General features: G+C 52.8%; 1 protein-coding gene across 2 annotated transcripts in view; it reads right to left on the bottom strand.

Moving 5' to 3' along the window:
* FBLN1 (fibulin 1) overlaps positions 1-14,236 on the bottom strand; it is an 81,382-nt gene that overhangs the window by 16,767 nt on the left and 50,379 nt on the right. The window contains exons 15-16 of one of the 2 annotated variants that reach the window (XM_043440105.1): positions 4,057-4,199; positions 1,910-2,041 (exon numbers count right to left, since the gene is read on the bottom strand). In XM_043440105.1, the coding sequence (XP_043296040.1) occupies positions 1,910-2,041; positions 4,057-4,199 (275 nt within the window). Of the gene's footprint in view, positions 1-1,909; positions 2,042-4,056; positions 4,200-13,322; positions 13,774-14,236 lie in introns of those variants that run through there. The other variant, XM_043440106.1, reaches the window with a different exon arrangement.

A 14,236-nucleotide genomic window follows, 5' to 3' on the forward strand; every position in this document is an offset into this window, starting at 1 on the left:
GACGGGGGCTCAGCACAGCCTGGGTCACGCCCCAGGGAGACGCCCGTCCCCTCTGGCCTTCGCCCTCCACGTGGGAGAGCTCACTGGCAGGCTCCAGAGGCCCAGCCAGACGAGACGTCCGGCAAATGGACTGAGACCCTGAAGACACCAGGCCCAGCCTGGGCCAGCCTGGGCCCTCCTCCGGCACGGAACCCGAAGCAGGGCCCGCGGGGCCAAAGGTGGTGAGGAGAGGACGCTGTGCCTCCGTAGGTGGCACCTGTGGTTGCCTCTCACACCGGGGTCTGTCCCCTCCTCGCCAACCCCCTCCCCAGCCCAAGTCACCCTGGGAAGACCGGCCAGGCCCCCTCACTGCTCGGGAGTCCCCCTCCAAAAAGAGTTGGAAGGGGTGGCCTCCGGGAGCCTCCAGGCTCCGAGGTGCCAGGATTTTCTGTCCCAGTGGATGGGAACCCAAGAAACACAAGGTCCCAGGTTGGTTCTGTTTGGAGTATCAGTGCGGCTAGAAAAATGTGCTGTGAGCACTGGCTCTGGGCCCAGCTGCGGCCCTGCCCCTGGCTCAGTCACTCCAGGAGGGTTTAGCTGGGAACCGAAGACACAGCACTGTCCGGAGTCCCCAGCGAGGCCTCGCAGCTGCTTGTCACTGTCTCTCCACCACTACGTTCCCATGACCTGTTTCTGCCTCCCCGCCGCCACCCGGTGGAATGCAAAGCCCTCAGGGGCAGGGGCTGCGCGGACCGAGCCATCTCTCTATCCACAACGCCAGGCCCAGGGCTAGTGCAGAGAGGGAAAAGCCCAGAAACGCAAAGAATGAACGAGTGCGTCAGAAGGTTCTGACTCCATCTCCTGCAGTCCAAGAGCTGAGAAGTGCCCCCAGGGCGGCCCAGCCTCAAGCACAAGGGCACCCTTAGGTGGGCTTCTGTGTGCAGGTGCCCGCGAGCCACTCACCAACCCCCACGCCGGGAGGGAGGGCGGGGGGGGGCGGGGGGGGCGGGGACTACACAAACCCTTGACCCTGCCTCCTGCTGCCTGCCCCCATCTCCAGGCGCCCGAAGGTCCCGTAACACGTCGCTCCACTTAACAGTGGGGGAAACTGAGGCCCAGGGCGGGCAGTGACTCAGGGGCAAGCAGCAAGTTCTATGGCTGCATGCCCTCCCCTCGGAATCCCAGCGAGGACTCCTGTACTATTAATTGTAATTAACTAATTATTCTTGCTGCCAACTGGCGGAGGAGGAGGCCGGGGGAGGGGGGCCCCCAGATGACTCAGTCATGTTTACAACATGCAAACCCACTTAAGAGCTTGTAAAGTCGCTATAAATGGCTCTTTGGCAACAGAGGAGTTAACGATCCCGTCTCCGGCTGCAGCTGCACAACTGTCGGTCGGGGCTGGGGGCCTCGGGGACGGGGTTCTGAGAGCCAACAGTGCCACCTACAGACCACGTTCCGTAACACTCCGCTCAGGCCCAACAATATCCAGGACCTAGGAGACCGGAAGGGGCTTCCCAGGAGGCTCAGTGGTAAAGAACCCGCCTGCGATGCAGGACCGAGGGGTCGATCCCTGGGTCGAGAAGATCCCCTGGAGAAGGAAATGGCAACCCAGTCCAGTGGCCTTGCCTGGACAATCCCACGGACAGAGGAGCCGGGCGGGCCACAGTCCACGGGGTTGCAAAGGAGTCGCACAGGACTTAGCAGCTAAACAACAAACCACAGCAGCAGCTGGGAAGACGGAGAGCAGGCGGCTCCACCCCCCCGGACGCTCCTCGCACCGTGATTGACAGGCGGGGGTTTCCAGCTGGGCCCTGAAGGACCCAGGGACCCGGGTGGGAGCCGGGCTGGTCTGCGACAGGCCGCGGCTGGGCCACAGGCTGGAGGACCAGGGGGCGTCTGGGTGCACCTGCTGTCTCCGGGCACTCACCCACAGTCATGCCGTCCATGTAGCGCTTGATGATGTCGAAAGAGTCACGGAGGTTCCCGTCCGTTATGTCGAAGATGATGTCCGCATGGTTGGCAGGATAGGCAGGCGTGATGGCCCGGAGGAAGATGATCTCTGCCAGAGAGAAGTAAGGCATGAAGAGGGTGCAGCGCTGGGCCCCGCAACCCCGGAGGGGCCTGACCGAAGCCCATGAGGACCCAACACAAGGACCCCGTGCGTGGAGAAGGTGCAGGGGTCCCCAGGGACCCCAGGTCACAGCCTGTCCCCCCTTTGCACCAACGGGGAAGCTGAGGCCTGGCGAGACTTCGGATCCTCCCTGAAGTCATGGAACGCATTAGCTGGCAGGGCCAGCGCTAGGAAGTAACCGGTGACTGCTCAGGAGTCTCCCTGAAGCTGGGAAGGTGGGGAAGGGGGGCGGGCGACGGAGGTGGGAGAGAGGTCAAGATGGTCCCTGCCCCACCGGGATGGGGGTCGAACAAGCCCCTCCTCGGGCTGGGTCCCAAGCGGGTGTGTGGCTGCGTCCACCTCCCAGGCCACCTGATGGTAAATCAGGCCTGGGAGCACAAGGGCCCAATTTACACCAGCTCTGCGCAATCTGGGGTGGCGGGGGGAGTCCTCTCTGAGCCTCAGTCTCTCCACCATAACGTGCAGCAGGCGGCCCGCCACTGCCCACCAAGGGTCCTCTCCACGGGAACAGTCAAGGTCTAGGTTTCCTGGCCCAAGATGCCGACAGGTACCTCTAACCACACCCAGCTTCCCGTCACACCCGTCACACGCCAGCACCGGCCGGGAGGCTGCAGCACGGGGGAGAGGGATTTGGGAAGGATCTGCATGGTCTGGGGGAGCCGGTCATGGTGCACGAGGCAAACCACAGAGCCAAGTCCGCGCCGCCCTGCCAAGGTCCTGTGCCTCCCTTTTCTAGAGGGACGAGGAGGTGGGGGCCGGGGGGGCAGGGCGGGCAGGGCCACCTCTGCTGCAGGTAAGCCCGTCCCTGGGCGCCTCTCCTGCCCTCCCACCCCCACGGCCAGGCTCAGTGTTCCGGTATGCGCACCGAGTCACTCCCCGGACCCCGTGGCCATGTGCAGACACAAGGCAACCTGTCCAACCTCCCTGAGACGGACGGAGCACTCTTGTTCACCACGGCGTCCCAGAGCCTGACACCCAGGAGGCTCAGTTGGCCGAATGAATTCTCATGGGGAGCTCTTCCGAAGGCCGCAGGGGAAGGGTGAAGACTCCACAGAGGAAAGGGGTGTCTGGAGGCCATGCCGGCCCTGGCACGTGGGCCGCACACCCCAAAGGAAGGCACGCAGAGCAGCTCCCCGCCCGCGGCCTTCTGCCAGGCCTGGGGAGCCCGCTGCCCTGGCCCCGCGTGTGGACAGGGGCTCTGACGGCAGGTCGACACTGCAGGTGGAGCTGCCGGGGGCGGGTACTCTGACCTCTTTACCGCGGGGTTCCCTGGAGTCGGCCTAGCCACACCAACCCACCTGCCCCTCGGTCTCCAGGACGCAGCTTCTGTGTGCAAAAAGCATCAGTCACGACCCTCTACTGGCTCCCAAAACCTTGGAGTTGAAGCCCCAACTCCAAGTGCAGGCTCCCGTCTACCTTTGCAGCCCATCTCTTGCCAAGCCTCCACCACTCCAGCCAGAAAAACTTGGCTTCCTTCCTCAAAGACCTACACTCCCCGCTCACCTCCAGATTTTCCGGAGGTATTCTGATTTGGCCCTCTCTCTCACTCCCCACTTCCCTACATTAACCTCCTACTGGCCCCTCAGGACCCAGAGTAGGGTCACTGCCTCCTGGAAGCCGTCCCTGATAACCCCACACTTGGCAAAGAATCAACACTTAATAGCTATTTGCTGAACGACTGTTATCCCCCAAATGAGATCCACACCCCCTCCACTGAACTGAGGGCAGGGAACAGGCAGAACCCGGGTTGCCTTGTGGTCTGAGGATACGGAGGAGATGCAGAAGCGGGGCGGGGTCAGCATTCCAAGCCCCAAACCCACATCTCGCCAAGGAGCTGCTCCTGCAGCCTCAGCAAGGAGGCTGCCCTGGCAGGGATGGTCCTCCAGACGCCGGCCTCCGCCAGGACCCCCGCACCGGCTCCAGACTTGGGAGCAGCCACTCACCTTCGGGGCGGGTGAACTCGCGGAAGGTGGGCAGCGAGACGACGGTGTGGGAGACGGTGTGCACCGGGTCCAGCACACAGGCGACGTCGTTGGGGCGGCAGGACTTGATGCAGCGGACGGTGTCTGTCTTCTCCTGGCGGAGCCTGAGGAGAGCCACAGCACGAGAGGGGTGGGACGTGTGGAACCAGGACACCCACAGAGACAGGGCCCCGGGCCCGGGAGAGAAGCAGCTGGCTGGGCAGCAGCACCCGCCCCAGGCTGGCTCCGCCATGGGCCTCCCAGCCCAGCTGCTCCGAGGGGATGCTTCCGGGTCCTTCTACAAATCGGACTGGGAGTCAAACCCCCGAGACACACCCCAGTTTCCAACTGCTCCAGCCAAGATAAGCGAAGTTTTGCTATTTACCAGCTGCACGAACTGAGCTTCAGTTTCCACAACTGCAAATCACATTCATTCATTCACTTGCTCAACAAGAGTGTTGGGACTGTCTGCTGGGTGCCACACACCAGGGACACCAAAAGCAAGCAAGGGAGACAAGGTCCGGCCTTCCTGGGACCCCGGGTCGGGGGGGCGGTCACAGGTAAAGCATGCAGCCCTCTACCCCACACAAAGCAGTCAAATCTCCAGTGTCACGTATGTGATGGACGGGGAGGAGTGGCCTGATTTGCTACAGGTGCAGGCATACTTTTAAAAACCTCTTAATCATAAAATAAAACACCATGTGAGAGTTACACAAAGCAAAGTTACAGCTTAAAGAGTATTATAAGGCAAACTGCTTTACAATCAGCACCCAGGTCAAGAAAGAGAACTTCAACCTGGCACTCAAGGCCGCTTCGTGGGCCCAGATCTGTCTTAACCCTCTCGTGCACCCCCAAAGTAACCCCTGTCCTGTCTCTGCCAGCAATCGCCTATCTGGGTTCCTTTATGTCTGTAACACACATGTGCATCTCGAGAAAATCACTTAAATTTGCCCATTTAAAAAATTGTGCTGTATCTTTCATTTATTTATTTATTTATTTTTGCCGTGCCCTGTGGCATGAGAGATCTTAGTTCCCTGGCCAGGGATTGAACACATGCCCCTGCATTTGGAGCACAGAGTCTTAACCACTGGACCACCGTGGAAGTCCTTATTCTATCTTTATTTATTTTTTTTCTGGCTGCCTGGGTCTCCACTGCTGCTCACAGGCTTTCTCCAGTTTTGGCGAGTAGGGGCTACTCTCTAGTTGCGGTCATTTCTTTTGATGTGGAGCATGGGTTCAGTAGTTGTACATGGGCTTAGTTGCCCCGAGGCATGTGGAATCTTCCCGGACCAGGGATCGAACCTGTGCTGCCTGCGTTGGCAGGCAGATTCTTAACCACTGGACTACGAGGGAAGTCCTCTCCTGAGTCCTTTGGACTCAGCCCCAGGAATCTCTGATGGCTCTCTTGCTATCTGGCTTAACAAGGTGTTCCAGCCTCATCTTACACTTCTACTGTCCCAGCTATTTCCAAGAAGTGTTGGGTTTGTTTTTTGTTTTTTAGTGGAAAATGATATTTCAAGACCATAATCTGGATGCCAAGAATGCTCAGTGCTACTGAGTTGGTCACTGTTTCTAGGCCTCTTCAGTGGAAAATTTTAGAGATCATATACAGTATGAGTTCATACTGATATTTACAGTCAAAACAAGAAGCACATAGGTTTTTACTTAACCTCTCCTATATACCAAAGGAATCTCCTTTTTTCCATATCAAAATTCTGGCTCTTAAGAACACAGGATATGGTAGAATATCCCATAATTATTTATTTCAGTTTATTCCATATTTTGACCCAGTAGTCTCAAAATAACAAAACTAAAATTACTACCACTAACATAATTACATAATTACTTAAAGTAATAATTTGGGGGTTAAGTTCTCCTTATTCTACCTACAATTTTAATAGATGTGCTAGATCTACATAGTCTGAGCCTACAGTGATTCATACTATACTTTTTTTTTATAACACTCATTTAACTGTAGTACTATGAGTAATTATGTTTAATGCTTTCAGGCTGACAATTTTGCATTAGTGCTAATAGTTTGTGCCCTTTGTACATAAAGGCACAAAGACTTCACTGGTAGCTCAGATGGTAAAGAGTCTGCTTGCAACTTGAGAGGCCTGGGTTCGATTCCTGGGTCAGGAAGATCCCCTGGAGAAGGAAATGGCAACCCACTCCAGTATTCTTGTCTGGAAAATCCCATGGATGGAGGAGCCTGGTTACAGTCCATGGGTTCACAAAGAGTTGTACACGACTGAACGACTTTCACTTTTGTACATAAAAGTCTGTTTTCTTGGGCATAAAATCCTTGACTTACATTTTCTTGAGTATCCTAAGTATTAATTTTCTTCTGGCATAAGTGTTGTTGTGGATAAATTTGATGATAATACAGTTTTTTCCCTTATAAGTCTCTTGCTGTTTTTACCCACAGGTATTTTTGTTTTCTCTTTATATCTTGGTGTTGGCTGCTCTGAGTCAATATGTTCAAATATATTGGGTGTTCATTCAATATGGAATTTTAAATCTTTTTCCTAAAATATCTGTAAAGTCTCTTGAATTATCAATTTTAGTAATTATTGCCACCCTCCTTTGTTTTGCATTAATTCTTCAGAGATTTCTATTACCTGTAAGTTGGATCTTCTTTGTCTTCAACATCTGTCACTTTCTCTTCAAGTCTTTTCATCTCTTTTGTTATTTATTTTTCAACTTATGAGAACTTTTTTCCCAGCTTTTCCTTAAGTATTTATTTCTGAAACTGCTTTTTGCTTTAATTTAAAATAATTTCTTGAGTCTCATCACTTCATTTCTCAGTTTTTCCTAATTCTGGCTTACATTTTTCCTTCATTTTTGGTTATATTTTCAATCCTTTTAGTTTGTTTGATTTAGGTTACAGCTTTGATCTCCTCTGTAAGCATATCTTCCTGGAATACTTTCATTCTCCAGAGGGATGTCATTCTGTTCTTTATTCTCTTTTTTTCCTACAATAACTTTATATGAGATTTAACCTGGACACTTCTTGGCTAACCATTTTTATATGAAATCAATGTCACATAAGGGATGGTCCACACTTTTCCTGATTTCACAGGGCCCCTTCATCTGTTGTTTTTGGCAGCCTGCTCTTTGACAGGCCTCTACATTTACCTGGAGCTTCATTTTCCACAATAACCTCTTTCCTACTCAATTTTCTATTTCATTTCCAGCAGTTTCTTCATAGTATGAGATCCTGACTTTCAAGGAAGCCTTGATGGCCCAGTTTTAAAAGTTTAATGGGGCTTCCCTGGTGGTCCAGTGGTTAAGAATCTGCCTTGCAAAAACTAGGAATAAAACTACCATATGATCCAACAATCCCACTACTGGGCATATACCCTGAGAAAATAATAATTGAAAAAGACATATGCATCCCATTGTTCATTGCAACACTATTTACAATAACTAGGACATGGAAGCAACCGAGATGTTCATCAACAGATGAAAGGATAAAGAAGTGTGGTATGTATATACAATGGAATATTACTCAGCCATAAAAAGGAATGCATTTGAGTCAGTTCTAGTGAGGTGAATAAACCTAGAGCCTATTATACAGAGTGAAGTCAGTCAGAAAGAGAACAACAAATATTGCATATTAACACATACATATGGAATCTAGAAAGATGTACTGAAGAACCTATCTGCAGGGCAGCAATGGATACACAGAGAACAGACTCACAGACACAGTGGGGTAAGGAGAGGGTGGGATGAATTGAGAGAGTAGCACTGGAATATAAACATTATCATATGTAAAATAGACAGCCAGTGGGAATTCACTATAGGATGCAGAGAGCTCAAACGCAGTGCTCTGTGACAACAGCGATGGGATGGGGTGGGAGGGCGGCTCATGGAGGGGAAACATGTATACCCATGGCTGATTCATGTTGATGTATGGCAGAAGCCAACACAATATTGTAAAGCAATTATACTCCAATTAAAAATAAATAAATTAAAAAAAAAAAAAAACCTATCTTACAATGCAAGGGACTCAGGTTCTATCCCTGGTCTGGGAAACTAAGAGCCCACGCGCCGAGGGGCAACTAACACTGCACACTGCAGCAAAAGACCCTACATAACACAACAAATATCCTGCTCGTCACAACTAAGACCTGATGGAGCCTAAAGAAATGTTAAAAAAAAAAAAATTCCTGGTAGCTCAGCTGGTAAAGTATCCGCCTGCAATACAGGAGATCCCGGTTCGATTCCTAGGTTTGGAAGATTCCCCGAAAAAGGGAAAGACTACCCACTCCAGTATTCTTGGGCTTCCCTGATGGCTCAGCTGGTAAAGAATCTGCCTGCTATGTGGGAGACTTGGGTTCTATTCCTGGATTGGGAAGATCCCCTGGAGGAGGGCATGGCAACCCACTCCAGTATTCATGCCTGGAGAATCCCATGGACAGAGGAGCCTGGCGGGCTACGGTCCATGGGGTCACAAAGAGTCGGACACGACTGAGTGACTAAGCCCAACACGGCCTGCTCCACCCCTTCTTCAATCCTTGCACACACTGGCCACTGCAGTGAGCAAAGTGGCTCCCAGCCTCAGCCACTGTTCTCAGACTGAGCTACTGCGCTTTCTATAGGACACTGCTGACTGCCTGAGGTTCTTTCACTGCTTCCTCCCGCATGGATGCCAATACCATGTGGGTGGATTTCATTTGAACTATATGTGGGGGTTGCCTTTGTTTAGTTGGAAACATTTCCCATGGATGAAAAACTTTCTTATCTGGTCATCCTGGTTTTGCTTAGGACCCGGAAAACTTCCAAAATTATGCTGCAACGTCATCCCAGATGACTGTGCTGGACAGTCTGCACACATCACTTCCTTGACTCTTCACAGCTCTTCCCTCTTCGCCCCACTGTCTCCTTCCTCAGCTAATAAAACACTCTTGTTTTTCACTTGAGAATTTTAGAACTGGGCTGGTATGAAAGGAAGCTCTTCCTTTGAGAGGAAGCTAGAGTAACAAGCTGATGAGCACTGAGTGATCCCGGCAGTCCTGCCCCCTTTTGCCTCATGGGGCTGGGTGTCTGAGAACAGGCTCCAGAGCCAGGCTGCCTGGGTCGGAATCCCGCCCCACCTTCTATCAGCAGGGGGACTTTGGGCGGGTTACTTAACCTCTCTCTCCCTCCATGTCTTCACTGTGAAATGAGGATCATAACAGCACTTTCCTCAAAGGCTCCATGAGGGTTAGTTAATTGCCTGGCCCACAGAGGCACTGCCTAGGTGTTAGCTGTGATAGTTGTTAACTATTTTATCATTATATGATAATCATAATTATCATCCTTCACCTTTGGGCTTCCTGGTGTCTCAGTTGGTAAAGAATCTGCCTGCAGTGCAGGAGACCTGGGTTTGATCCCTGAGTTGGGAAGATCCCCTGGAGAAGGAAATGGCAACCCACTCTAATATTCTTGCCTGGGAAATCCTGTGGAGAGAGGAGCCTGACAGGCTACAGTCCATAGTGTTGCAAGAGTCAGACATGACTTAGCGACTGAACAACATCACCTTTGGGAGCTTGGTTTAGCATAGTGACGATCAGAAGTGCACACACATGGGACTTCCCTGGATGCCCAGTGGTTAGAATGCTCTGCCTTTACTGCCAAGGGCTCAGGTTTAGTCTCTGGTGGGACTAAGTCCGTGTGGAACTGAGATCCCACAAGCCACGTGGTGCAGCCAAAAAAAAACCAAAAACAACAAAACTGCACACAGAGGTCCAAGAGTTGGAAGGGATGGCAGCTCTACAAACCCTCTGAACTTTCATTTTCCATTTAAATCAAGATCCAAACGAACACTTGAGTACCTTCCAACGAATGGAGACACCAACACTCATTAACTGCCTACCACAGCCAGATGCTGCCTTGTGTGTAAGTAACTTCATGTCATTTCCAAAATAGTTCAGGAAGTGGGCCTCAAAGCTCTGAAAGGCAAATGACTCATCCGAGATCACAGAACCAGTCAATCGCAACAAGGACATTCGAACTCTTGTGTGTCGTTTGGTTGGGTGGGTGGGTTGGCTTGTTTTTTCTGCCCTGTGTGATCTCAGCAGGATGATACAGGAATACTGCTACATATCCTCCAGGGACTGCAGAGAGGTGAGCGGTCAGGTAATTCAGATACCGCCATCCCCATGTGTGCACTCAGGTACACACACAAACACATCAGAGGTGTTCTCGAACGGAACAGGCCACCTGAAGAGGTAGGAAGTCCCACAAACAAGGGAAAGTGCAAGCAAAGCTGAACAGTCAGTGGAAACGTAGAGGGGATTCTGGCAAGCCTTATAAGGTCACCGAAAGGCTTCTAAAGCCCCCAAGAACCCCCCCACATCTTAACACTCCTAGGGGAAAAGAGCTCCCCCAGCCTCAATAAGCAGGACCACGATGAAAGAATAGTAAAAGTTGCTCAGTTGTGTCCGACTCTTTGTGATCCCATGGACTGTAGTCCATGGAATTCTCTAGGCCAGAACACTGGAGTGGTAGCCTTTCCCTTCCTCAAGGGATCCTCCCAACCCAGGGATCGAACCCAGGTCTCTGGCATTGCAGGTGGATTCTTTACCAGCTGAGCCTCCAGGGAAGCTCAGGAATACTGGAGTGGGTAGCCTATCCCTCCTCCAGTGGATCTTCCTGACCCAGGAATTGAACTGGGGCCTCCTGAATTGCAGGCGGATTCTTTACCAACTGAGCTATGAGGGAAGCCCCCAGATGAAAGCCCCAGATGAAAGAATAACTGAATACAATGACGAATCCCTGCTGTGTCTTGTTGATTTCACAGAAGAGGTGGTATTTGAACTAAGCCTTGAAAAGACTATCCACCCTCCATCCATCCATCCATCCATCCATCCATCATCCATCCATCCATGTTTATTCAGATGTTTACTGAGCTCCTTCTACAGGCCAGACATTCTGAAAAGTATAGAGAATACAGACACAATCTCTGCCTTTAAAAATGTGATGGTAAAAAGTAACAAAAACAAGGACTTCCCTGGTGGTCCAGTGGTTAAGACTCGCACTTTCTGTGCTTCCACTATGGGGGGCGTGGGCTCGATCCCTGGTTGGGGCACTAAGATCCTACATGGTGCATGACGTGGCCAAAAATAAAATAAAGGAATTGATAGCACCATTTAAAAAGTATTAAAAAAAAAAAAAAAAAAAGAACAAGATGACAGGGTAACTGCTCTGATGGAATACACCTGGCTCTGGAAAGCTCAGATTAAGGATAGCCTTCACCAACAAGGTGACTTTTAAGCTACTTCTTCAGGGAGAATGGCCATTTGCAGGAGGAAGGCATGGCACATCTATGGCCTGGAGAAAGCGAGTGTAGAGAAGGGCAAGTGTTCTGCGTAACTAGAACACTGGTCACTAGCAGGGGGTGAGCCAGAGTTGGGAACAGGTGGGAGACGTGGCTGAAAAGGAGGGCAGAGGCTGGAGCAGACAGGGTCTCAGGTGCCATTCCAAGGGAGTTGGGCTTCATCTGCTAGTCATACAAGGTTCTAAAGAGGGGAGGGACATAACCAGACTGGTCCTTCAGAGAGGGCCTCTGGCTTCAGCTTGGAAGATGGGAGACTGCAAGCTGATCCAGACCAGACATGTTCAGAGAGGGGTCTGGGAGACAGCAGGGGTTTGGGAGCAAGTGTATGCTCCTGAGGCAGGTTACCTGCTGCTTCTGTCATGGGGCACGGTGCACGGTGTTAACTGTATACCTGTCCTCTCCACTAGACAGCAAAGCGGGCCCCTTCCCCATCTTCTTCCAGGCCCAAGTAGGAAGGACTTTAGGCCCCTCCAGTATCCTTTACTTGATTCCTCTTGACATTGTCTTCTCCCTTTCATATTCCTACTTGAAAACAGCATCTGCAGCCACAGAAATGCTAGACGTGCAAAGCAATGTTGGCAGGAAGTCATCCACTCCCTCAACAGACAGGAACAGAGCACCTACGGATGCGAGCGCTCGCCAGGAGCTTAGGGACACAGCACTGTATGAGACCAACTTGGTCCCTGGCTCCCCGGAGCCTTCTGGATGGTGGGGGGTAAACAAAAGTGAAACACAGGCAAGTGGGACCTGTAAACTATGAGCATCACAAAGGCAGAGGCAGGAGAAAGACTGACAGAAGAAACATAACCCACGGGTGTCCAGGGAGGCCCAGTGGCGACAGGAACACAGTGACTGAGGTTCAACCAATATTCAGGCCAAGGGTGAAAAAGCATGTGCGAAGGGCCTGTGGCAGCAGAGAACTCAACAGTGTGGTTCAAGGGAAGCGAGGCGAGGGAGAACTTTTGAGGTCAGGCTGGAGGTGGACGCCAGGGATAAATGATGCCGTGCCTTGAGAGGCACACTGGGGCTTGGCTGGGATCATGGTGGAAGATATCTTCGCAGAGAGGCAGACTGATCGAGGCTCATGTTGGCGGTGTTGTGATGGAATGGAACAGTCAGAGTTGTGCCATCAGCAAACCAGGGTTTGAAGACCAACTGCGTGACCTTGTGCACATCACTCACCCCACCGAGTCTCTCTGGGGACGACACACCTGCCCCACAGGAAGGGAAGTAGCGCACATGAAGGCCCTGGGGCTTACTGAGGGGGTCCCATGAGTGACACATTCATCAGGCTCCCTTTGCCTCCTCCTGGTACATAGCTGGGGTCCTCCGTGGAGGGAACCAACCTCCCTTAGGTAAGGGCTGCATCTAAAACGCTATGATCGCGTTAAGTGTTCTTCCACAAGTTCGGGCTTCTCGTCAAGACAGAATGGGAAGTTTGAGTCTCAAGATGGAGCTTTTATGGTCTCGGTTAAAGGCTCAGCTCCTGGCAATACAGTGAGGAAAGGCTGGGGCCAGAAGACCTGGCTCCTAGACTGCCTCCTACCATACACAGGCCGAGTCGCCTCGGCCAAGCCCCTCCCCTTCTCTAGGCCTCAGTGTCCACATCTGTGAAGTGAGAGAGGAGGGAGCGCAGCCATCCCTAGGGGCCTCCTTCACCTCGTCCTTGGGGCTCAGCACAAGTGGGGGACAAAGAATCATCTCAGATGAAACACCCGGCCTCGTTCTGCACTGGCCTGGGCTCCCTGGCGGTATGGACTGTGACTCCCACGCACAGGGGCTCCTGGGCGAAGACCCCTCACTGAAAACACTCCTTAGCCACCCTTGGGGGGGGCCAGGCAGTGCTGGGCTCCCCCTTCCCCACCAGGAACAAGCAGCACAGACACTCCCGACCGCACCAAATAAAACCAAGGCACGCCAGCCATGCTGTGTGGGATTGCCCGCTGAGCCTTTATTGGCATCCCGGAGGGGAGGGTGGGGAAAGCAACAAGAGGGGCCCCTCACGGCCCAAAGCGCGTGCTCAGAGCTCTGCGGATACAAAGATGTAAAGCTTGGCCACAAAGGAGCTGACGGTGCCGTGGCGGGAGAGGTCCATCCTGACGGTCAGGAGCATGTCCCTGGGCTCGGGGACGGGCTTGGTGAGGGCCACCACCCCGCTGTGGTGGTTCACCTTCCGGGTGGTGAAAAAGCCCTCCTCGTTGCCGCCGGTGATGGCCAGCTGCATGCTGTCCCCGGGGACGACACTGGAGGGGCCCATGCGGAAAACCACGGCGGGCACTTGGATGTTGGTGGGGAAAGAGAGGTGGTAGTAGGTTATTCTCAGAGGCAGCTTGGGGCACTCCTGATTCTCATGGCAAGGCAAGCGCTCACAGCGGCTGCAAGAAAAGTGGACAGAGAGACAAGGAGAGGGTTAGGGCCCATTCAGCAAGCAGAGAAACAACAGAGCGTGGGGCAGGGTAAGCGGGGGGCCTGCTGGGCGGGGCCTCCCGCCGCCCCTCTGGCCAATCAGCCAACGAGAAGAGCACCCCTCACTCACCTGTGGGAGGTGTTGGGGACCTCCAGCCGCGACTCAGGCACTAGCCTCTTCCAACACCCTCGGGGGGCGCTGGGGGGGCTGGGGTCGGGGTTGTGCCTGGAGCAAGGTGTGTCCCCTTCTCACCGGCAGAGCCCCACCCAAGGCTGTCCTCACCAGGCACACCCTGCCCTCTGAGTGTCGTCCAGGCTCCCAGCTCCTCGCCCAGACAGTGATCAGGGCGACACTGGGCAGCTGTCCAGGCCAGCAAACATGGCTGCCGCCATTTACAGAGCGTTTGGCTATTCGTCAGCACGCCTTTGGTA

The sequence above is a fragment of the Cervus canadensis genome, chromosome 21 (genome assembly GCF_019320065.1).
Source record: "Cervus canadensis isolate Bull #8, Minnesota chromosome 21, ASM1932006v1, whole genome shotgun sequence".
NCBI lineage: Eukaryota > Metazoa > Chordata > Mammalia > Artiodactyla > Cervidae > Cervus > Cervus canadensis.